Source organism: Polyergus mexicanus, unplaced genomic scaffold (assembly GCF_030449975.1).
Source record: "Polyergus mexicanus isolate NDT 795.1 unplaced genomic scaffold, iyPolMexi1.0 SCAF_11, whole genome shotgun sequence".
NCBI lineage: Eukaryota > Metazoa > Arthropoda > Insecta > Hymenoptera > Formicidae > Polyergus > Polyergus mexicanus.
Window position 1 is genome coordinate 3907236 of NW_027223331.1, and position 27888 is coordinate 3935123.

General features: G+C 30.9%; 1 protein-coding gene across 3 annotated transcripts in view; it reads left to right on the forward strand.

Moving 5' to 3' along the window:
• Positions 1–27888, forward strand: part of Neto (Neuropilin and tolloid-like) — a 104779-nt gene that overhangs the window by 38256 nt on the left and 38635 nt on the right. For all 3 annotated transcript variants that reach the window (XM_070304270.1, XM_070304272.1, XM_070304271.1), the window contains 2 exons: positions 23905–24362; positions 25154–25394. In XM_070304270.1, the coding sequence (XP_070160371.1) occupies positions 23905–24362; positions 25154–25394 (699 nt within the window). The remainder of the gene's footprint in view (positions 1–23904; positions 24363–25153; positions 25395–27888) is intronic.

The window sequence follows — 27888 nt, forward strand, 5'->3', positions numbered from 1 at the left end:
TTTTATTCGTTAGCCTCCTTGTCTCAGTCAATTCGTGTCTATGTCTGCAACAATAAAGCAGTCGGCGAGGATGCAACGGCAATGTATCGGCTGGTCAGTTAATCCCTTTTACCTTCTCTAATTATTTCTTTCGATTAAATATATAAATATTTCTTACTAGAATTTTTTTTAAACTTTATGTATGTATATATATATATATATATATATATATATATATATATATGTGTGATATATTTCATATAATTGGAATCATGGAAGCCAAGGGCTCCATATAAAACATTTTTATTCCATTTTTTATTCGTTATTTTTGATACTTGTTCGTGTATGATATTCATTAGGAAAACGCGCGCAAACGACGCACGTACAAATCGAGTATATCAAAAAGTATTGTATAAATTCTAATATAACAAAATAACATAATATTCAACAAATACGTGATATGGTTTTATTCGGCTGAACATGCGTTTCTAATCAAACAGAGCGAGAATATGCAGTAATCTCTCGAAATGTTTTTATTAATCTACGAGGAAAAAATACATTTTTTAACAAATATTTTATTTTAGATTTATTAATTTTATTTTTATCATTTTTATTATTATTTTTTACTTTAATATTAGTCAACGGAGTTTCCTATTTTAATCAGAGATATATACGATCATAATAAATCTTTTGCAAAAAATTATTGCTTAAATCTGACATTCTTTTATTTTTTCTATTAAATCTTAATAATAGAAATAGAGGAATAAGGAGTGGCACACAATGTGTCGTATAAATCCATGTCTTAGTACCCGCCACGTTTTGTTCCTTTATCACACGGCGTAGTGGTCGCTTTAAATCTACGAACTGTCACGTATTTTCGGAATAATAATTAAAATAGATGTTGCTTTTAAAGTCGATAAGACGACGGCTCGCAAGAGAATGAAATGCAAAGAGGGAGGATAGAAAGTAGATCGTTGGAACTGCCGCTCGAGGTAATTCGTAGCAATTTAAAGCGATTTAACATTACCCTCTCTGCCGGGGTTCGCCAAGGATTAATCGAATGGATGTGACTGAAAAGCGCGTCGGGAATCCAGAAAATCCTCGTTTCTTGGCAGGATAAAAACCAAAGGTAAGATAAGGAAGGTTAAAAGAAGAGCAAACTCAAAGTTTTCGATCTTACAAGAATTGCTAACCGTTTTCCGAACACTCGGAGCGGCTGAATCTAATTTCTTAGTCTCGGATATTTATCTCTCGACGCCAGTGCCGGATAATTAATTGCCGAAGAAACGAACGTTTATTTACAATTCGTGTGCCGATGAGAATTGTTGAGTATCCCTAAGCGATTAAATATATAAAATTACCTTCTTTATTGAATATAATCAAATATGGTTTTTTCAAATAAAAAAAAAATTATTTGTAAGTTATTATAATTAATTATTTATTACTTTGTCTTCAAAAGTTTTTTAAAAGTTAAAAGAAAATAATTTTAAAAGCCGTGTGAAAGATATATATATTAAATAAAGAAAGAAATGATTAAATAAAATCTAAGCGCTGTCGTGAGAGAGACCGCAATTTAATTTATTATCGCATATAAATGAGCGTGTATGTCAAATACATTCATACGTTTCGATCCTATTTTCGGACGATTTTCAGTAAGAATATGTCAATACTATATAATGTCAGAGATAGCAAGAATGTCGATACCATAATGTTAGATAAAGGAAAAATTGCATTTAGGCTCTTAATTTTTCCTTCATCTGACATTTCTTGGTATTGACATTTTTGCTATCTCTGCTATTATATAGTATTGACATATTCTTACTGAAGATAGGACGAAAACGTACGTATATATTTGGCATGTTCACACGTTTATATGCAATAATAAATGAGATTGTATTCTCACTACAGCATTTAGATTTTATTGGCCATTTCTTTCTTTATTTAGTTTATATCAAAGAGAATTTCTTTTTTTTTTTAATTTAAAAATATTAAATAAAAACGAAAAATCGTCCTTTTTTTATATATATCCACACAACATACAATTTACCAATATAAAATAGTATCTAAATTATATTACATCTTTTTATTTTTAATTGACATTTTTTTACTATGAATAATTATAAGCTATATGATGTGAGCTAATCAGATTTTTAGCATCTTTTACATATCTCTTTTATATAATGTTGATATTTCCATTCAGAAATGTAGACAATACTTTCCTTTCTCTCTCCCTCTCTTTCTTTCTATAGTTTCACTAAAATCATTTTACTATATGGTCGAAACAATATCTTTATCAATCGCTGTGCCATCGAACTACAATATATGAATTTGTGCGGTGAAATTTTTACGGTCGTTGTATCGTTGTATGTCTCGGTTAAAAGCACAACGTTGAAGGAACAATCGCATGCTCGAGGTGCGTGCGATGATCATTGACTGAATGGAAAACAAATATATGCGCCAATCTATTCGTTGCGTGATGATTCTTTTGTCTGTCGAAGAACACAATCGACGCGTTTAACTTGTGCACGTACTTGCATTGTGGAAACTGTTGAATGCCGTAACATGTTTTGCATTCGAGCACGCGAAGCAGAAACAAGTTTGAAAATGATCGACGTAGTACAACGTAAATTGTAATGCGTGCACGAGGCATCATATTCATAATTTAATTACACGCCGTTTACGTCATTCATTAGCATTCTTGTTTCTATAAACTTTCCTGCACCGGTTATCGATAACAATATTCAATCAAGTCTCGACATTTCAAACAATTAAACAGATCGAAGGGATCATCAGGTACTTGACAAATCACTGATTAAATGATGCAGCTCGCATGCGTGTAATATTCAATAATATTTACAGAGCTCGTAAATCGCTACAGATTTAAAATATAGAAATATTATTTTTATTCAGAAATATTTATGTTTTATTAGTTTTTAATTAATGAACGATATTGAGCAAACGTGAAAGCTGACTTTATAACATACGCTGTAGTATAAAGTAACTTCAAAGCGCTCGCATTCATCAAGTTTTTCGTAATATTCGTGGTTATATATCACGTGATTATTGAGTACTTCTCACATTCAGGCTTGACATATAATGGACATATATATTAAACGTTAATGCGGTGTACGATAGTGGATTGATTACCCTATCGATCATAGCGGGTGTAGTTTGAATATTTCGCACGTTTTAGTTTGACTTGTGTAAATATACTGGCTGAACCATTATTGCGTTTACTTTGTTTTATTGCAACTGTTATACATGTGATAATATATTGTATTTGATAAAAAACATTAATATTCTTTTTTAAATATATAATTTATAATATTGTATATTTTTTCACGCACGCACGCACGCACGCACGCACGCATACAGATACACAATTTCAGAAGCCGGGTTTTTTTTTTTTTTTTTTTCCAAAAAGCCAACGTATTTAAATGTATATTTCTCGCAACATATGAATACACATGAGTATTGCGGAAATATGCAATTCGTAGATTCTCGACATTGCACATTGAAATCTTGCATTCACGCGATTTCGCGATATCGTAATATCATGTGCAGAAAGAAGCAAATGCGCATCATTCACGCCACAAAAGCAACATATAGACGTTTATTCATTTCACGTTTTCAGTAAAATCCTTATTGAAATATGTTCGCAAGCGCCTTCCTTTTCTTTGATATACGATTTATATGCATTAAAATATCATTCAACGCGGAAATTCATTTTATACCATATGTCACGTCGGCGTATATAGTTTATCCTGTTCTGTCTTGCCGTTCGCCAACTTAGAGATTGAAATAGTCGTGAAAATATCGGAAAATGAATAACGAGATGCGTTTTGCAAACCTTCTCGTATTAAGTAGGACTTTCAGCACGACGCGGATATCCTGAAGCTGTACTTTATTCCGTGAGCTTTCGGGATTATCCGAAATGGCATCAGACATCATGCTAGAAATTCACTTGGTCCACGCGATGCGACGCAGCGCGACTCGACGCCAAGTTGATCCGTTTAGTCTAAGTCAGATCAACCCGTAACAACAATTTCGGGAGTAAAAAGAGAAAGAACTTTATAATTATCAATTTTAGCTTTGGTGGATAAAAAATATATATTTATCTATTTCGATGAAGATTCATAAAAAGGAATATACATATCATTGTGGTAATATTATAAAATTAATAAAGCAATTTTTCGTATAGAGCAGAAAGAAAATTATAAACTTGATACCTCTATCATAGAGATAAGCTATATTTTTTATAATATATATGCATACATGTATATATTTTATATATTTTTTTTATTTTTTTTTTTTTAATTTTATATACTTCTAATAGAAAATCGACCCAACGCAATTTTTCGGTTCAGAAACGCAACATGAAGCGATGTTAAGCTTTTTTTAATATTTTGCTTGTAACTCTCAAATTTTTTTATATTATCAAAGTATTTATATATCAATGCAATAACAGTAAAATACAGCGCCTTCATGTCATCATAGTTTATCGATATAATTTATATTCTTCAGTTTTTCTTTTATAATATATTAAAGGATTTTATACGTATATCGGCAAAAATTTTTGATATATGTGTGTTCTATTATATTTAAATTTTTATATCTTTGTCGCGATGGAAAGTGGACGCATTAAATTGTTGATGAAAATGGAGGGATCACAAATTCTGATAAAAAATATGTCGATAATGTGATTGTATAATAAATTATGATTTTACTCGAACATAAATAATACATTCCCGTACAGTACAGAACATTGCAGCAACATTACGGCAATATTGCAATATTGCAAATTACAATTTATAACATTTGTTATAATGATTTTTTGCAAATAATATACAAATCTAAATTAGCTATATTTATGACTTAATTATTAATTTTTTATAAAAAGCAAATAATTTGGTTATATTTAAAAAATTATTAATTAAAATAATAATACAGAGGAAATATAATAATGATAACAGCGATAAGAATTTCTATAAAATTACAAAAGATAATTTTCAGAAAATTCTTATGAAAGTGAAGGACAAAAAGTAAAATAGAGATCGAGTAAAACGTAGATGTTTCAAGCGGAGGAAGAAATTGAAACGTCTAATAGAGTAGAAACTACTTTACTTCGTCGAGAATCTTGTCACAAAAATAAAGTTTTTGCTGTTGATCTCAAAACCTAGGCTAATAAAGAGAAAAAGAATTGTGAAAAAATATTTTCGCACTTAAAAATTCTTATACATAATGCACAGTACATGTTTTATGATTAAAAATAGTCGATTATGTATATATATTCTCGAAGGGCATTTATATTCTTCCAATCTATTTCACAACTCTATACATTTTTTAACCGCGTAATAAGAAGAACACATCACTCATTCTAAATCCTGTCGAAATATTGTTCAACATAATAAACATCGTTGTCTCATTTTCAGCAATACGATCATAAAAGGTGTACGACCTCTATTCTATTTTCGTTTGATATACAGAAATGATCGTCAAAGTCAAGACACCGGATACTCCAGATGAAAAATCTATATGTAGCTATCATAAAACGTACTAAAAAAGTACTAAAAAAGAGAGGTAGAGAAAGAGAGAAAGAAAAAAATATTGAAATATTCTAGATGTTAATTCTCTTCCGAACACTTTTGTACTCAAATTAGTGTGTAGAATAATTATCGATAATATAATCTTCTCTTCGTAAAATTTGATTCATTTATAACAAGTATAGATCAAGTTTAAATTTTTCTTTTTGTTTCGTAGAAAATTTTTTTTTGTGACTTTATATTATTCTCACGATTTTCATCAATTTTCATCAAGATAGATAAAAATGTGTAATTTTTCTTCATCAACGCTCCTTAAAATTAACGACAATAAAATTATTTTTTTTTAAATCAAATTGTTAAAAACTGACATATTATCAATTTAATATTTATTAATGAGAATTTAATGAAGTTTCCGATGTAACTAGACAAAAGTCCTTTTATGCATACAAAGATAAATTCTATTGTTTCGTTTAGGTACTCATTAATGAAACCACTCAATTTCGCGGTAGTGGAATTTGTGCAGGACTGAAAACGCAATTATTTATTCAAGCGGCGATGGTGATAGCTCCATTGTTTTTGTCATGCGTAACAAATGGGCCGTACTGTATACCGCAGCGCTCTTTGCTCTTACATCCCCCGAAATTATACACTACGAAATGTATGAGCTCAAATAATATTCGCGTTGTTTTAATTTCGAAGTGTGTATAAATTAAATTGACCATATATAATTAAAAAAGGTTATAAAATTGCTTGTTGCGAGCAAAATCTATTGAAAATTCACATGTTTAGTATTTTGCCTTCTCAGAATTGAAACTGAAATGAAACCGGTATTGTCAAATATTAATGTTTCATGTTTATCGTTTACACAAATTATTTTCAGAAATATAAACTACAAAAAATACTTGCTTCAATTGCAAAATTTTTTGCATATTATTTTTTTATGCAAGATTTTAGAAGCTTTATACGAAATAGCATAACATTAAATCCGCTGCGGCAATCTGGGCTTACTGTATCGATCAAGTTCCGCGTAAACATCTTTGGTATTCCTAATATATCTCGCGGAATGAAATATGATGTTGCGACATCTTAAATATTACTAGCAATCAATGACAAGAAAATCATAATGCAATTGATGTGATATAATTCAGATCACTCTATTCTGTGATACACGGTAATAATTTTATAATGCCAAGCTGTCGCGAAAGAGCTCTCAAGCGCGCACATCATTCGTACCACCAAATGCATTAGGCTAAATCCGGCTTTAAGAAGAAAAGTCTCAAAGTTAATGTTACAGTTTCTCTTTTCTACGAACGTATCTCACGAGATAAGCGTACGAAACAGTGCTCGATAAGCTTAAACAAATGATTTATTCGAGACACATCGGTTCACGGATTGCAGATATCCGTCGAAGATAGAATTAGTATTATCCTTTATACTGTAGTGAGGACCAAATCGGATCTATCTCGCAAGTTATTCATAATTTATAATATTGGATTATTTTAAATATTTGACCGTTGTTATGTAGTGCCGGGATTACCGATAAATTAGCGTAGGATAGCAAAACAAGAAAATGATCTGATTTTCATATCATTCATCACATATTGCAATATGCAGAAATTCTACATAAGAAATTGCATTTTGTCTTTCCGAGTATGTATTTTAATCTAAAAAAAAAATTTATTTTGTTTTTCTAATTATTAATAAAATATTGTATGTTGCGTGTATACATAAGGATCAAACTTATTTATACATATTATTGAATTATTTGCTCTATAATCTTTTTAATGATATTTATAATTTATAAAGTCTTCTTTATACATCCAGCATAATTAAATTCTTAATGCAAGAGTAATGCTGAATCAATCTTCATTCGCAATAAAGTACAGTATTTTGCGTGTATGGCAAAATAACATAATTAACTCATTTTTTATCCGTCATATTACAGACGAAGGTTTGGTTCCCTTTGGGTTAACCACGATTAAATATATATAATGTGTATTCTCTCACGCGCGAATAACGCCTTGGCATATTTATGCAGGTACTTGCGTAAAGACAGACCAACCCATATTATACCAATCTATCTATCTTACGACGAATAATCCGGCTTACTGACTGTCTCTCTCTCTCTCTCTCTCTCTCTCTCTCTCTCTCTCCTCCTTCTTCTAAGCTACTTTCTTTTTCTACTTTATGTTTTGCGGCAGAACTTGATTGAGATATGCTACGATAATGCCCGGCTCCATTATTCTCTCTTTCTTTTTCTCCGTTTTCCGCCGTCGTCTAATCGGCTTATCCTTGGCCGATTCTTATGTAGAGACGTTTATCTTTCATTTTTATCGTTCCCATATCAACGATACAATTGTTCTCAAAACGATCGTAATCACAATAGCCTAACTAAATCTCGATGAAAATTGCGTTGTAATCGCGCTTTTATGAAAAGCAAATTAGCTTAGACAATTCTTTTTTTCTAGACAAATTTATTTCGTTGATTTTATCATATAATTACAAAAAATTTTTAAACAATGTAACAATTTTATTACCAAACAATAACAGCTAAAAATTTGATATTAATGCTCTGATACTGATGTCAATAGTACAAATAAATATTCGGATATGTATATCTAAAAATAAGAATGGAATATACGGATAGCTGTTGTATTAAAAGAATAAAATAAAGAATTTTATTATAAGAGTTTTAGAAGTCTAGAAATAATATTGTCAAAAGAGAATGATAATATTTAGATGCCTTTAATTATGCCATTCAGTGGCAATAACTTTCCCCATAATTAGTAAAACTTATGCACTTGATAAACTCATTATCCGAAACTCTAATTGGCCAGCATTATAAACAAAAAAAAAAAAACATTAACTAGAACACAATATATAAATATAAACAATTATCTCTATGATAAAATATTATTATAAGATAAAAGAAAAGTCGTTATTATTATAATAATACATTAAATCTAATAAACGTGAAGAAAATAAAATTTATATAATGTTGGTAAAATATTTATCTCGAAATATATTAATGCAATGCAATTATATGCGCGATGTTAATAATGTTTTGCGACTATTGATTTTTTCGCGTATATAACTAAATTAAATTAATCCGTTTTAAACACAATACATAATATCAAGATGTCTCTCACCACGAGTTATTAATAAGTATATAATAATTTTAATTAGGGTTTATATTTTTCGATTATATTTTGGTGTATACCTTTTACAACTGTTGTGAATAAGATTTGCATGAATATTTAATGATCAATATCATACTGCAGTTTATTAATTCCTATGCATTGGTTGTTATAATCTGCTAATATATGTACAATCGTATCAGCGTTGATTAGCAATCATTTTCTTCGTTAGCGTTTTAAGTTTTACATATTTTATTTCCAATCTGTATTCGGCCAAAACCTCATTTTTCCCATAATGCATCTTTATACAATCGTATTACGCACATCATTATAAAGCATATGCATATATATTGTCTATATGTTTATTTATTTATATAAAAATCTAATTACGTAACGCGCAACGGTATAAACATAATAATACATTGTTATCGGAGGAATAAAGATCCGTTTTATATGAAAAAATATCGAAGTCCAACAGCAAAACCCTGCAAAAAACTACATCGCGAAGAGAAATATTTTGCGGTAGTATCAGGCATTTCGGTCGAAACGCATCACTTTGGCTATCAAAAATGGTTGACATAATGTTTTGCAAACGAGTGACAATTCTCAATGTTCTTTTTCTGACACGAGTTTCCCTAATGATCGTACTTGCTACAGATTAGCTGTGCATTAGTACGTTTACCATGGGTCGCAAAACGTATTTTGTCCTAAATAATTGCGACCTACCCAAAACATAGCCACAACTGTCGCACGACATTACCATAATTCTGATAAGCAAACACTGGCACATGCAATTGACATAATTGCCGACGCGCGTTTACGTCAGTTGCAAGTACGCTAGGATTGTGCAAAGATTCGCCAATTTTGTTATTAATTAACGTTCAATAGTGACATATCTGGGTTACACAATTTTAACTTATCATTTAGTTAATTGTTTCGCGATACTGTGATCTTTATATTTCAAATCGGAATCGATTACTTATTCATATAAAGACAACACATAATTGATGAAGTATAAGATAAACGATATTGTTTTATAATAAAGAGGACAGGTATATATAGATTTTATTTTGATCAATATATTTATTTGTAGATTTCTGGAAAAATATGTGATGTAATTATTAATTCACAACTTTGAATTTACGTAATTTCGACTACGAATGTATATAATTTATACGAGATAATTCTCCTTTTCACAGAGAATCACTAGTTCTAATTGCTCAATCAAATACCGGCATTTCTCCTCATTATGTACGCATTTCCGTAAATCCGTACGATTGTGAGAGCCGGGATTAAGTGATTAAATCCGCGGGTTCAATGCGCGTATTTGTATGGAACAGACGAGAATAGAGAAAGAAAAATCAAACGCCATGAAAAGCATTTTCCTACTGCTAATCTGTAAACTTATTTCGCTAATGCATCTGAACCTTTTTCCGCTCAACAAAAGTTGTTTAATTTATATTGCAAAATATCTCTGTTCTTCTCCTTGTAAAGTTTTTATTTTAAGGCGTCGTTTTTAAGAATTCTAATACTCAATTTTAAATAGTCCTCTCTTATTAATATCGATGCGTATTCACGCAAAATAATTAAAAATTTTGTGTTATTAATATGCATATAGTTTAGAAAAAAAAAATTCAAATTATAGGTGCGCGCACGTGTGTGTGTGTGTGTGTGATAATATTTTATATAAATAATATTTTCCATAAAAATAATTACAAAAATTTTTGTAATAAGATATCTTTTAATTATAAAAATAATTTTAAAAAAATAATAAGTGACAGATCGTTTTATGAAATATATTATTTTAATTTCTTGTATATACATATAATTATTTCGAGAAATTAATAAATCCGATACGCAAAAAAGACATAAAAATATATTAAATAAAATAAGACAAGCAACTACATTCCGATTTCAATATCATACAATTCAAATGCGTAACTTTAAAAATACTGTTTATTTTCTATTGGAAAATATTTTAAATTTACATTATCTGTGATAAAAAAAACTTATCAAAATATACTTTGCAATTTAATATGTTTAATTCAAAATGCTATAGAATATTAAAGGATACTTATCGGTGTTTATATTAATATAACATAAATATATAAGTATTATTTTATAATTAATTTATATCCTTTTCTAATTATCTCTAATATAATCACAAACTCTATTATTAATTTTTTTTAAATAACATAAATCAGAATTTCTTTGTCAGCTATGATGTTTGGTGACAAATTTATTCTGAATAAATATACTAAAACGTATATAATCGTGCAGAGTTTGTAATACATAAGAAACAATCACGCGATGTATTAATTATCTTAAAAGCAGAGCGTAGTTCGCTTCATTAAGCGTAAGACCGTTGATTAATGCCGCTGCGTAAGAAGCGACCACCGTAACGACGATGAATTAGTAAAACCACGCATAGCACCCATACTTGGCCCAGCAAAGTGACGTGTTTTATAGCGAGAAAAAGGCAAGATGGGACCACCGGGTAACCGCATTGTTAAATGCGAAACGTTCGCAGTTTTGTCCATAATCCGGCGCCAAGGAACTCACTATCGCATATGCATCTGTCGCGCTAGCCACGATGCAGTAAACTTTCTCTCTTTGCGATGAGAATACTTTAAGTTCCAAGTGCTCCTCGCGGGAATAGCTCGCGTCCGCGGTTTACATGCTCTATTCTGTAGAAAAGAAATTTCCCCCGGGCGACAGTAGAATGTAATTCCGACATGGACACATCTGATTAGTGTGCATTGGTCTCTTTGCTTTTTTTCGTCATCGCGATAAGTCCCGCTGACGCAATTCCCGGCATTTCTCGATTACACTCGAGTTTCTGCATTTATGACATTTGAGACGATCATTGCTGCACTTATTCCAAGTTTCGAGTAATCCTCCCGCGAATGAACTTTACACGCATAAAGTTCAAAGAGAATGGCAATGTCATGGAATAAATTATGAACTAGAGAAAAAAAGGAATAGCGATATCGCTTTTAATTTACTTTGGACTTGAGAAAAAGATAAATTAAGGCAAAATATATAACCAAGATTTTAGTAAATATATGGCAGTATGTTATGTTGCAATATAAGAGAATGAAACATAATCAGCAAATAAATACTTTAATATTTTATGACAAAAATTAATGCAATATAATTAATTTAAAAGCTACTACACATATCAATGTAATTATCTTTCGTACAATGGATGAATATAATTTGCATATAAATTATCTTTGAGGACAGTATTTTAGCATCAAGCAGAAAGTGTCCCTGTGTATTATACAATAATTTGTTATAATTAAATTACTTAACTGAAAGTCATCATTTAATTACTCCATATGTGACATTTCAGATATTAAAATCATTTTATTTTAATTAACACGCGGTCTAATGAAAATGCAAAAGCATTCTACATTATATCGCATGGATATAATAGAAATCAAAGATTAACGATAAAAGCGTAATTGAGCGTGACAGAATTAATTAAGAATTGCTGCAATTGTATATAAAGCACACATTGTGTATAATATATGTTATATTACAAGTTGAACAATATTCGTAATCAATCATGATTTACGAATCTCTACAATTTGTCGTACGATTTATAATTTTTTTTATCAGCAGTTTTTTAACATATATGTAAATTATTATTCTCCTTAAGAAAACAATTAATGATTTTGAACTGAATATTTATTTATTGATTAATTAGTGATTAATTACTCTAAATATATTTATTTATCATATATTTTATTCATTTCTGATGTGACAAAAATTATGGATCACCGAGTGTTCTTTTCATGAAATTTTCGCGTGTCTGTTATCTTTATTTGTAGTCCACTTCATGAGGAAACTGCTGTTTAAGAAGGAGTTAAGAGGTAAGGAAGAAAAATATATCAGGAGAGAGAATACAAGGAGAGAATAAATGCGTTAACTGCGAAAACTCAATCGAGACGACATACCTGCAATACAGCATAGAGAGTAACATGAATTGTGCTTTCTTCTCTAAAGGGGCTCGCTGCAAGTTTAAAGCGTTTCACAGAGCAGAGGAAAGTGGTAAACTCACATATTCGTGTTATACGTTCCGTCCTGATGGTGCGAGGATTTTGTCGCGTTTACACTTCCTCGCATGCGAGAACTTTCGGCCACTTGAAAAGTTTCTTTTCCCCTTGCGCGTACGGTCTCTCTCCATTTTCTTTTTCTCGAGAAAAGTTCGCGACAATATAAGTTACTGGTGCGTAATCCGTCCATTAAAACTGATACATTGGTTGCTGCAAACAATTTATACTGTATCCAAAGTTATTTTATCCTTTACAAAAGAATAACATCGAAAGAGAAGAGCGTATCGATATGATATGAGTTATAAATATTTGATGATATTTATTTAAATATACACTATTAATTTAAAAAGAGAAGTTGAGATTATCATGATTATTTATTTATTGTTACTCACACACACATGATTATTATTACAGCGTTCTCTTATAATTCTTACATGTATTCTTTTCCTCATTTTTTCATAGAACATCAAGATTTAATTATAAATACCAACATAATATTTTTTTTTACATCTTTCAAATAAGATACAAATATTCGAAATTTAATTATAGTATAAATTGTTTGTCTCCAAACAAAGATGTACTGCAAATCTTTGTAATAATTTAGTTAGTATAATATATTTGACAGTAAATCTCTTGCGCTTGAGTTTTGAAGCATCAAAAAATCATGCTAAAACAAATTAAAGCGGCATACACTTCACAAAGCAGAGAACGAATCCGTAAAAATATTCGGGAGTGATGCGCTCGCGTTTTTCACTGAATGTTTTTGTCTTCAACCGAATGATTGTCGGCATACTTGCCGTAGAAAGGCGACTGTAATTCTTCCCTAACAGATTCCTGAAATGCTCCGGCGCTTACGCGAAAGAAAAAAAACCCACAAACAATGATTTATATTTCTCGTAAGCAAGAATGAACCGGGATTAAAATTATCGACCTATATCTGTCATTGGCTTCGTACGAACGATAAGCTTAATATATTCGAAAAGAAGAAAAAGAGAATGCAAGGTAAAAAGAGAAAGAGAAATGTCACAAGTGATAGAAAAAGAAACGGCTAAAAAGGGAATAGTAAAATCCTTTGCATCAGTTTTTAAAAATGCAATACAGAAAATTTGAAATACAAGATCAAAACATATATAGGATACGTGTGTATTTCAAATTTTATTAATATAGCAAGATCTGGCCAAAATTTCGCAAAAATATTTTTGCATTAATAAAAAAATTGATAAAAGAAAAGATATTTTTTACATCTAAAAAAAATAAAAAGGACTACCATATATATATATGGGTTTATTGTGATATAATTTAATTAGTTATAATTTCTTATAATATAATTGCACACACATATACCATAAAAAAACGCTCATACAGATTTTAAATTGCATTTTATGTAGTTTTTTTTTTTACTACAAACGCTTGCGTATCAAATACATAAGAAATATTGATCGCATTTGTTAAAAAAATATAACTTTGAAATTATTTCCGATATCCTCTTACAGTGAAAAACATAAAATTGAAACTTTCCAACGTAAAATGGTTTCCATGTTTGTCTGATTCATTCAATATCTGAAAAATATGCAGTAAAGTAAATATCAGTTATACATATATAATATCGATGGAAAAAAAATTATATATATATATATATATATATATATATATATATATATATGTGTATATATACATATATATACAGGGTGTATCTGATATGCACTAAACTTTAGGAGTATATTCTAGAGGTCAAAATAAGACTTTTTTTCCATCCGAGCTAGAGGCTCCTAAAGTTTGGGGAAAAAATTAAAAATTGGCTGTATTTTAGGAAAAAAATGGTAGAAGGTTGAAATTTGGTATAGCCTAGTAAATTATGAAGTAAAGTAAGCCAGCGTTGCGACTGTTTGGTCAATTTCACACATTTTCGAATTTTTCAACTCGGAGGGGGGAATTAATTTGCGTACCCATGTTCATAAGAAAAAGAAGTCTTATTTTGATCTCTAGAATACGCTCCTAAAGTTTAATGCATCATTTCAGATACACCCTGTATATATATTATCGATGCAATATATATTTTGCATCGAAATTACGACATTTTGTAAACGATATCAGTTCGCATACGAGCAACGGTAAACATTGCCGCTCTACGAAAGAGATTGATAATACCGAAAAAAAACATTGAAAATCAGATGCTCGAGTGAAGCAGATTGAAAAAAGATCGAAGGTTGCAATCCTTTTGTATGGTGAATACTGGTTTCGAGCCCGCGGCCTTAACGGAAACGTCCTCCCACTTGCTCTATCCTGGACGTCGATTTCCGGCATATTTACGGATTCCCGCGCGCGTCGTTCATTCTGGACGAGAAAAATACGAGATGCGGCCACGTGAAACTCGAAATAGAAACACAAGAGATGTATTTCGATTCTCGAATATTCGCGTAAATTCGCTCTATGCGTCATTTCGCCCGGTATTAAGCACACTCGGCGCTCATCTTGCAATCGTGCGATTACATGAAAAAATAATATTCCATGGACTACACGCTCGGACGAAACAAACTGTTATACAGCTGGCTAAAAACGAAAATATGATGGCGGCTGTGTGTCTATAATTTTCTTTATATTTTAAAAATGCTTGAGTGATATATATAATTTTTTTTTTGGCTTGACTAAAGATTAACACTGTTTTATATATATACGTTGTTCTCATTATTTTGTCTCAAATAATTTAGTACAGAACTATATGCGTGACATATAGAAATATAATGTTATGTGGTTCATATTCGTATTTGTTTTCGTCAAAATGCAAAGCGTTTCTGTGCAAAAAAAAAAGTTTGCTCGCAATTATTTATTTTCGGTTACGTTCAATCTCGTTGCAATATAATCTCGTAGTTCAATTATTTTTGAAGCCAAATTCTTTTCGAAAATTTATTGTAGCGTATTTTCGCGAAATTTTAAACTTTGTAAGCAACGTAAACACGTTGTATATTATTGACAGCTCTTCGGGCTTCACTGATTTTACTGGGTAATAGATGTTCAATCATTAATGACAAGGCGAAAATATGCGACAACTTTTAATATGCAATATGTTCATTTATCGAGATTAAAGAATATACGATAAACGAGAAAAATTGACAAAAACTTTTTATTCAAATCTCTTGCGTTCAACGTTGTGAAAACTTGAGTTGTTTAAATTGTATTCAAATACAATATATTCTGTCATAGATGAATAATAAAAGTATCGTAGAGGAAACTGAATTCAATTATATCGTTCATTAAATCGGCATGATTTATAGAAAATCGTATATTACATTTTTTGTGGATATCATATGTACAATTAAGTGCGTTCTATAATATATATATATATATATATATATATATATAAAAGAAGTTATATATTTAAAAATATAAAAACACAAAATATTAAAATTCTAAACAATATGCAGTCAAAATATTTGTTAAAGTCTGCAAAATACACAACAGCAATTTTTCCTATTATAGTTTATGTTAAAGTAATATATTTTGTGCAGACGTATTTTGCATTTTTTGGAAAATCGTGAAAAGTATGCACTGCATTTATTGAAGACGAGATAGCAGGATGTTGTATCATCTGGTCGTAAATCCACAGCGTTCGCATGTTGCTACTGTACTTTCATTGTTTCGCGAGAATTCAGGAAAGATTTATTTAGTAAGTGATTTATATAGTTGTGTGATAGACCAGTTTGTGAACCGGTCAGACAGACTGATCGACTGGCCAGTACGCCGATGGTCCACTGCGTTGATAAAAGAAGTGAAGCTTGAAGAATTGGGATTGGATGAAGAATCGCATTCGATGCCCAAGGAAAATATCGCAGAAGGAAATATTGTCCAAGGAAATATCGCTGTTCGGAAGAACCGACGTTATTCCTATTACATAGCACTGTATAAATTTTGATCGATATTACTTTTGAATTTTGTGGAAATCGGCCAGTCGCTGAAATATTGACCGATTGTAATCGATTTGTAAAAATTTAATTGATTTAAATAATATCAAATTTATTTACTATGGTACTATAACATTTATTTATTATATACTAGTTTTATGGAATTTCTTTGAGATTCTACAAATTACCTGCATAAAAAAAATGTAATAATATTAATACACTTAAAGTAATTATATATAAATATCTTAATAGCAATTGGTGGTAAAATATCAATATTTAAAAAATATGTGCCGCTTCTTTTCTTTCTTTTTTTTTAAAGATAACATTTTAAAATTTGATATTTTTTTACATTTTAATATTTTATATATTAAAAATTAAATTAAAAAATTTTTTGCATTAAAAATTTATATAGATTAAAAAAAGTCTTGAAAGCTTCTAAATTTAATAATATTTTGCAATATTGCAAAATATATACATATATCGCATACAGCAATATACATAATATATGTATTTAAGTTTAAAATTACTTTTCTGCGACATCATAAACGCTCATACAAATGTGTCGGAAATACGTGAACTTTACCAATAAAAGGAGCAATAAAATTGAAGCATAAAATGACCACTGCCATTGCTGTTTTATCAAGATAGATCTTAAAAGTGATTGCGCGCACACTCACACATACGAATCGTTGTTGGTGAAATGTGTTTTGTATCGAAAAGAGTCGTTAGAACTTCAAGGAGGGAGAGAATGACAATAAATCTGACTCGTACATGCGGCATTTATGACGAAACGAACGGAAGATATAAAGCACGGAAAGTAACAACCATAAACAAAAAAACTTTGCTGTCCGTCAAAGGATTTATGAGGACGTATATAGAGTAGCTGATTTAAGAAACTGCACATGTGATACGAATTATCAATTAAATGCAAAGCAAAAGCTCATTTAACTACGTGCCGAGGAAAATAATTAGCCGATTTCCTATTTACCATCTTGCAGTATTTTCTAATGCATAAATCTTGAATGTGTATTTAATATCGATTTTGTAACTTCGTGAAATAATATTTACACTTGTTATGCGTCGTGTCATTCCTTTTCTTTTCTTTTCCTTTTTTTTTTTTTCTTTGCTAATGGATCTCTTTGATGGGTCACTCGGCGGAATGTTTTTTGCTACTCAACAAAAAGTAAAATATATAGCATTACATGCTGTCTTTTTTCAAGCATTGTAATTAACTTCCGGTGTTGTGCAATAAATCTAGGGGGGAAAAACATCATACGCCAAAGCGTATCGTTGTAGTAATTCTCGTTTTCATGAATTTTCTTATGTAGAGATCGACAAATATCTGCTCAATTGACTAAAGAGATTCATTAACTTATTCATTAGACATAGGTTTTTCTATTTTTTTTTGCAAGAAAAGAATTAAGAATATAAAGTTAAAATAAGTAAACAAAGCTGAAGAAAGGATTATTGATTGACATTGATTGTTTTATAGAAAAAAAAGAAAAAAAGGTTCCTACGAAAGAAATATCAGAAAAATCAAAAAGGGAGCAAGAACTATGAAATCAATCGGAGACTCGTACAATGCGTTTTTGAAATCGTCGATAACAAATAAACGCTAACTTTATTATAGGACAATGGACCCGCATCGCGAGTGATCTCATTTTACGGTTAACGTGAAGCAGAAATACGGGTCGATGAGCTCAATGAGCCATCGACCGTGTGAGCACAATTTTATGTCGACGATCCCCTTTGGGAGGAAAAAGACGTTCCTTTTAATAGAAAGTTAATTTAATAAAGGCAAAAGTAGTTAGATATTATCTCATAGAATTATCGATGATACGATGAAATTACAAACAGCTTATGCGAGATAAAGCCATATTTACTTCACACGATGACATAAAGTCTACGTCAAGATTAGAAAATAAAAAATAGATTTCTTTTCTTCTTTTTCCTTTGAAGAAAAGTATCTTTCAGTCATAAAATTTTCAAGCCAAGCTGCACATATCGATTCCGCAAAAGTAATATGCATTCTGTTACTTGTCTATATTCTATTACTTTTTTAAATAAAATCTATAAGATTCTATTGTTTGATCATAAGCATGAAGATGTACCTTATCGCGTTTTCGATTCGAAGCGAAAGCATGACCGTTGCATCGTGTCTCTCGTTTTTGCGAAAACAATATCCAAAGAGATCCGTGACTGGAAACGAGAAAAATGGAATTCGTCGTACGTTTTCCTGAGTATATATATATATATATATATATATATATATATATATATATATATATATATAGAGCTATAGGTGCTATACGAGAATAATGGTATTTGCCAACGCACCCGATCTCTGTTGTAAATACATATATGCACGTTCTCCAAGAGACGCACAGACGAATAACGATTTTATATATTTATATGAAAGTGTATGAATCGTACTATATGCGCAATAATATTTCGAAGGCTTCGTGCCTCTTCTAGACGGAAATATTGTACACGCAAACGCGACATACTTAGCTACTCAAGATGATAAAACCGCGAGATGTCCTTTATATTCATCATATTTCATTGGGATGTACGTTCCATTTCTCGAAATATATATCACAAACGCACTTAAATATCGCGATTCGCTAGAATTCTGTACACAACTCTAATGCGCATTAAATTACCAATAATTTTATAACATCCGTCCTTAGAATTTTGTTTAAAAATATTGCAATTTTAATTTGCATGAGAATCGTGGAATAAAAAATTATAAGAAAATTTGTAATTGATTTTTCTTTTTATAAAAATATATAATTATTAAATATTATATATATATATATTTTTGCATTTTGCACAAATCACATCTTGAAAAAGCATTAGACATGGACGGTATCGATTGACAAAGTTACATATGAAGATTATATATATGCTTATAGTATTGTATTATGTGCAGAGGGGAATATTTTAGAAGTTGTTCTTGAAACCTGAAAACTCTTCCGATTCGTTGTATGATGTATTTCTTTCACGTATATCTTACTTTTCGCAACCGTAACGTGAGAAATAAATTCTGCGCGGTCGATGCAATGCCCATAGGAATTAAAGCTGCAAACAATCGCAGCTTCATATGTATGACTGTGTTGCAAAATCGTGCACACACATCTAAAACTTTATTATTTTTATTTATTTTTTTCAGATATTTGAAACGGTACCGACAATTATATTATTATTTGATAGAATGGAGCAATAAATTTACAATATCTTTTTTAAACGGAAGCTCATATGTATGGAAATAGATATTTTGTTTTTGTTCGTTATTTAATTAATTTTTAATCGAATAGTTTTTATGTAGTTATCGATATTTAACAATTGTATAGTTGCTTCTATTTTATATCATCTCTTTGTTACATTTTATTAAATTTTTTTTTGTGCGATGCTCGTCGGATGACGACCAGACTATAAAAATTTTTTAATCTTGTAAATGAATTTGTACTCTACGCGAAATGAAGTTAATTCAGGCTTATACAAGTTTGCTATTCCGAAGAGACCGCTTGAGACGCGTTGTACATTATAAAATAAACAGCCATCACAGAAAACTTTCTTCTTAACTACCAGTACTACTCGTTTAAACTTTTATTTTAGAAAATCTGCAATATCTTAGATCTAGCAAAATCACGAAATTAATGTGTATGTATCGTAAAATGGAATAAATAGAGTTACTTTTTGAAGAAGAACAGCATAATATTTTTTTTAATAATAAATTTATAATAATATATAATAATAAAAATTTCTATATTTAAGACAAAATTACAAGAAATATTCAGAGAAAAAACAATAGCAGTATATATATATAGAATCGATTATATTGATAAATAATAATATATAGAGAGAAAAAGAGAATTAATATATTTTTTTACTAATTGTAATCTTTTAAGTTTATATTACGTATGGAAGTAATATGTGCTATTATAAAGTCAGAAAGGATTGCAAAGACTAAAATATCGCTCGTTACGCGCGAGATGCGAACAATGCAGCCATTTTCGAGATGAAATGAAAAAGATGGGTTCCTTGAAGAAAAAGTGATGGCATAAACAACGCGATGAATGTCTCGAGTGAAAAAGAGATTATCGCAGGTATGTTACAATCTCGTCGTGGGCGAGATAAAGGGGAAGCAACGCGAGAAAGTGAGGCGAACGAAACAAGAAGCTACAAAATTGTTTGCCGAAGTACGAAAGGACAGACAGCCGTGCGCGACAGAGAAAACGAAACGCTTAGCACGAGGCGAGGATCTGATTTACTTGCTGCAGGTGGATGTAGATTTCCGCCGTCGTTGCTGCTCGTAGAAACCCGACGCCTCTGAAACACGACGTTGCAGGATGCTCTCGAAATTTAGCGGTGTTACCCCGACAACTGGTTTGCCGAAATTTCACAATGCACGATGAAAATGTTCGTCTGTGAATGGAAAACGAGACGAACATTTTAGATTTTTGTTTGTTTCACAAAAAATCGAACTGCCATATTCTATTGATGTAAAATCATTTTTTTTTTAAATTTCTCTTAAAATTAATACTCGCAGTACATTGATGATAGATTGTATACTTTATATAACATTAAATGCAATAATCAATCTGATTCTGAATCAATTAAAATCATCTTTCAATGAAGATATATGACAAATATTGGTTTTTAATTGGGTTTGAAAAACCAATAAGATAGATCTTAAAAGAAAGTAATTCTTTTTTAAATAAATGCAAAATTAAAACACATTTTTCTTTTAATATTTTTCCATTTTTATTCCTGTGGATGAAACAATACGAAACTCCATAATTTCTCCATTTTACTATTCTACCATTTACTGTTTTCTAAATTTTACCTCGGGCAACGGCAAATATAGAAGCTGGTTATATACATTTTCTTTTTCGCAAAAAGGGCGGTAAATGAAGCAAATGAATATCGATGCGCGGTTATTCTCGATAAGAATAGTGCAGACTTATCTAGCTGAGTCTAGGAATTTTGAGAATCTCTAGTAACATCGGAATATACAATATAAAATCTGATGTTTATGAGACGCAAGCAATCGTGCAAAGAAGTAATTGGCACACAAAGCTCTTCTTTAAAAAATATCGGATATATTCAAGAGAAGTAAATTTACAGAAGCAGTTGAAATACAAGTAACGGGAAATAGTTTATTCACAATTTTTTTCTTTTTTTCTTAAATCACTCATAAGTCTTTATAATTTTTTTATATTTTTAGAATAATATTTATTTTTTTCTTTTGATCGATACGCTGATAATATATTAGTAATAATATTAATAAACTGAATTACTACATTGATTGAACTTTATTTAAAGAACACTATTTTGAACTTGCTACTTGGTATCGAGATATACCGTTCTGGAGATCTTTCAAGAGTACCTTAGACCAAAGTGCACGATAAAAGCACTTCGGGCAAAAACTTAGCTTGTCACAAAGTCGAATGAAGGGAAAAGACATCCTGTAAGACATTGACTTAAAAATTTGCGAGCAAAATTCTTATAATGCCAAACACAACGAGAACTTCTTTCAGTAAAATAAGAGGTCTTAACCGACACACGATGAATAGTACAGTACATGAGATTATCACGCTTTAAAAGAAACCTGAAGAAAGAAGTCACGTTATACGCATATATCAACGTCATAAAAGAACACTTTAAACTCTTATTGAAATACTCCTCTTTGAATGCCGCATAAGATCCTAGTATTATATATATACCATCAAGTTATTGCATCTGAAATGCAATACGCATTTAACAAAAGAAGCATGAAATGTACGAAATAGTATCTCTCTTCTGTGTGTGTGTGTGTGTGTGTGTGTGGAGTATATTATTCCATTATTACGTGAACTATTTTAAGTACTCTCATGTTACATTTAAGCTGCCTGTCTGAATTTAATCTCACGTTTATATGAAATGTATTATTCAAATTAGACAAGTAATGAGTAACTTTTAGATTTTTAGACAATATTCAATACATAGTCGGTAGGAGCTTTTAATTACAAGAATTATTTTATTTAAAAAGTAGAATAACTAATATATTCATTTATTATATAATTAAAATCAAGACATTTAACGATTTTTTTAAAATGATCTAAAAAGAATATTATTAATATTCCAATGTATTTGTGACAATCTGCGTAGTAGAGAGCGATATCTAATTCAACAACAACAACAAAAAAAAAAAAAAAAAAAATCAATATAGACCCGCTAAATTAAGACAAATTATTTTACGAATCAAGTTATCTTTATTTTCGTTTAAACGACAATAAGAGTTAAATCTCTTAATTTAATTACCACATCCATAGAAAAGATTTCCGGATCTAATGCTATTACTCTTCAATCTATCATAAAATAGGATCGCTATAGCGACAATCATATTTATTATTGAAAAAGGAATATTTTAATCTTAAATGGAAAATTCTTAAATGTAGAATAAAATGCCTAGTAACGCCACCGCATATCGATTTCGCGCCGACTATTGTGGCGCTAACACCAATTATTATTCTAAATGCAAGAATATATAAGCTTAGATTTGTATATGTTACTCTTGTCTCAAGATAGTAAGACAATCTTATTTAATTCGAGAGAGAAGAAAAGGAATTATTGATTTAATTTTAAAATTGTTTTATTTTTATACCGCATAAGGTTGTGATACGATTAAATATGTCAAGAATATTTTTTGTCTCGTTATCAGAAATCCTTTCTGAGAGTGCAGATATCAAAAGCTAAAAAAGTGAATGAGGCAACGTTAAAAAGGCGCATACGCGAGAATTGTTCGCATCGCGTACATTTTTATGAATGAAATTCGCATACCCCATTTAGTCGCGCGACTTTCGTGCGCTCCACTCATGTATCGTTACTTTATTCGATTGCGTTAAAGTGTGAGTTACGATTATCGGGGATCTTTTTTTTTTCTTTTGAGTATAGATATTTGAATGCTGTGAGATTAAAACCGGCATGGATTGTATTACAGCGCTCGTCTAAAAAAGGTAATAAAAAGATATGAAAAGAAATTACATGAGAAATTACATTTTAATGATTGTGAGTACTGCATTTAGTATTATAGATTTTACAAAATTGTTAGTAAATTATTTCATGTCATTCTGTCTCAAAACACTTGAACTGTAGAATAGCGATAGCAATATATCTCATAAAACTTCTTAATTTCATTTATCTAAGGATCTTCGAACATATGTAACTAACAAAACATTTTACACAAATATATTTCCTTTTTGAGAGCAATTTGTTATTCGAGATTATATTACTGTTTTAGTTATTGGAGCGTCTACGGGAGAAGCTGAGGACCCGCGGTGGTGCACGTATAGCACCCGAAAGACGAATCGATCCTCATCGCCGCGATCCTGGCCGTCCTCGAGTCTGGAACATGCCGCGAGGGAAAGCAGACCCTCGAACGGCAAGCTCCCGGAAACTACACCTTGGAGCGTAGACAGATCGAACCCGGGAATTCGATCGGATCCGAATTTCCTAAGAACGGTAGTCGAGAGATCCGAGGAAGACGAGGACGAGAGAAGGATACGGCAATCACAGGGGAGCAATGACATCGAGGACGCGAGGAGTGCGCGCTATAACCCGTCCATCTCGTCCGTGACCGACAAAATAAGCCAGACAGATCCGTCCAATCGGATTTCCATCGAGTCGTCGTCCCCGCAGTCATCGACGGTTCACTATCATCTCGCGAAAATTTCATCGGTTCCTGGAAGCTCTCATGACGTAATTCGTACCAAATCTCATAGCTAGTAGCGATTGTTCGAAAATTTCGTCGCGATTAAGGCTACAAATAATCTCAAATAATGTTAAACTAATGATTTTCTCATATAAATATATATATTTTTTATTTCAAAATCTGAGTTTTTGAATTAAATTAAAATTATAAGTGCCAATAATCGCTTCAATTATTCGAAATCTTTTACTGACAATTAAATAAGATAAGAAAAAGCCCGTAAAGATATTCGTACAAATTTTCAATCTTTTTACGAATATCTGCTGAAATCAAATAAATCTACTCGAGCTTATAATATAATCATGGGTACATTAAACAATAAAATATCGGTGTTAGACTATATGTATAACATGGATTCCTTCACGCGATATTTCTCATCGTAACAACGACATAATAGTCGTAATTATTCAGCGCCGCTTCCAATATCGTAATTCGAGCGATAACTATAATTTAGCATTGTCGAAATACCAATTGCCCAAAGCGGAATTGGGCTTCCGTTTAATTAACGGTTTGATATCTCGGTATTAAGAGCTTATAGTCTATTGATCGTATAAATTTTCAATCTTGCGTAGCTCAAATTAACGCGACGCGCACGCGGCGATAAAAACCGCCGTGAGAAGTTTTCAAAATTACTCGTGAAAGAGGAAAGATCTTTCACTAAATTACAAATTTTTTATTTGTTGAAACGCTGTTGTATACCAATTATGAAAGAGTCATATACTGCTTCAAGCACGAGTGACACGATGTTATAAATTTAAATGTGACTTTACAATGTGTGCAGATAGTGGCGACGTCCGAGACACAGCTATTATCTAAGACGCTTTCGCGCGAGAATTTGAAAAATACGATACCGATGACGACCTCCATCGCGAAAGACATCATGATGCCACGACGTCAGATGAGACACGTTCCGGACAAATGCGAGAAGTTTTATGTCGGAGAGCTGGCAAAGAGGGAATTTTATAGCCCGAATTATCCGGATCAATATCCAAACCTCACCGACTGTATTCGAGTTTTGGAAGGTAAGTGTGTGGTTTTGTTATAATATAAATAATCAAGTGTTTGAACTGAAAAATAAAAATTGACAGGAGAAATAGAATCTTAATAATAATTTTCTCAATAATTGCGATAAGTAATATTTGTATAATAATAAATATTTTATTTGACCGCGTGATAAATATTTATGGAAAAGGAAAATAAAACATGATCTGCAATTAAAGCGAATTTTGTATTTGCAAAGATGCTATAAAATATTTGAATTAATCGTCGAAGATAAATAATTTGGCTGGCAATCGCGGTTTGCGTTAAACCGCCGCGTTTGTAACACTGACTGGAATATCGTGAGTGCAATCACTTTTGCGGCGATGGTTCGATGATCAATAATCGATTCCCCGCACGTACATATCGTATCTCTCTGAGGAATCGATTTTCAAGCTTCGAGGGAACTTTTACAAGATTGCTCGCGGTAAGAACACGCTAGCCAGATTTCACTTTACTGCCGCGCACCGTTCGCCGATAACGCGAAGAAAAAAGGCGAGCGTGTCAGAAAAGTGAACTCTTTCGAGGGGAATCTTTGATCGACGATTTTCTCGGAGAAAATATTTTGAACAAACATCATTTCATTTCGAGTAAAATCCTGGCTAAGTAAAGAACGTTAGACGCGACTTATTTTTCGTGCATGGAACATATAATAAGGGGATCAGAGGTTATCACTGATGGTCTCCAAAATATAAGCATAACATGAACATAACTATGTATATTATTACAATTCATATCTCTATTACAAAATTTTGTCAAATGTGATATGTACTATCTTATGTATGCTAGATTTTTTATTTATTATACTAACACGATACACATATAATATTGAATCATACATCGATAATTTATCTTGTCCAGTGACTTTATAATGATGGATCAAAATTTGCAGACGTATTTTTACATTAATTTGTAATAAATGATGAACATGGAATACGATTTAATTTCTTGATAAAAATCTTTGTAATATAGCTAACTATTAGATTGAAAGATACACAACTGCACAACTGCAATTGTAGAACTAAACAAAGAAAACTCCATAACACGACTCATCGAAAAATAACAATATTTACCGACAAATATTTTTCTAGTTTTTAAAATAGAAAATGTCAGACACGATTTCAAACATGATATTTCTGAACGATACGCTACAATAATTTTCTTACTTTAAGTCAACTAATAATAAAAATAGAAATAATAAAAAATATATTTGGAATTATTTGAAATAATTTGTTTAGTTGATGATGGATTATGATACATAAAGCTGATCGAAAAATAATTACAAACCGAATACGGTAACGATTTTACCAAAATTATTTTCATCTATTACACATTTATTCTATATTGCAGAACTTAAGAAAGTTTAGTATGTTCCATCTCGTTTCATATGTATAAGTTCAATGTATTTATATTGGTAACTCGAGCATAACTGAACTTTTTACAAGGGTAAGAGAGGGGAAGAGGGTTGGAGTGATTGATACACTCTGGTGGTTCGATTCGTTGGCTAAGGATATCGCCAGAGGATAGTAAATTTTCTTAGACTGGCTGGCAAAAGAAATAAAAAGAAATTCTGCAAAATGGAAAAAATATAGAAAAACTTTCTTTATCTTAATGCTTATAGTTTTTTCTTTAATTAAAATAATTTTTTGTATTAATATAGTTCGACAAAATTTAATTAATAGCCTATTATGTTACTGACCTCTAAGAAATTTAGATTTTATACTAAATTATCATGTTTCTTTCAATTAGTAATCGATACAACGATAGTCTTATAAATCGAGAATTGATAATTCGATCTTTATTTTATCTATCAACGTTTAATAAAATAATCAATGAAGCAATAAATAACACAAAAAGGTATTAGTTATGACAAATTAAAAGTAACTATTTCACATATATTCTTTTATTATATGTCGTTATCTTTTGCGCCAAGAGAAATAATGCAGCAACAAACGATTTCTCATTTTGTTCGTATACTCTCGAACGTAGTGACGCGAGACGATCCTAGATAGAAAGTCGAGAAAAGGAAAAATTGGCAAACGTTCGCTGAAATCATAAATCTTTGTGAATTCAACCGCTCTCCTTGTCCGTGGCTGCACGAGAGCAATATCTCGATAACGAATCGATGTATCTACGAACGAACGGAGAAGCTGCTCGCAGCCGCTCGACGAAAAATGTCTCTCCGTTTCGAGCTACACACGAGCGTGCAAATTTCAAGGGATTCAGAAGCTATTTTATATCTGTTGCCAATTATAGCAATTATATCTATTTATTTACAGAATGTTGATCTATTTATTTACAGAAATAAAATGTTAAAAAATATTATTTGTATAGTATTATATATTGCTAGATTGATATTAAGATAATCGGTGTATAATAATTAATTGTTCATAGGATTCACGAATAAATTTTATTAATGCATACAAATTTATCGATCTATCTTTTAATCCGGGATCTCGAAATGCGCCGAATTGGGCA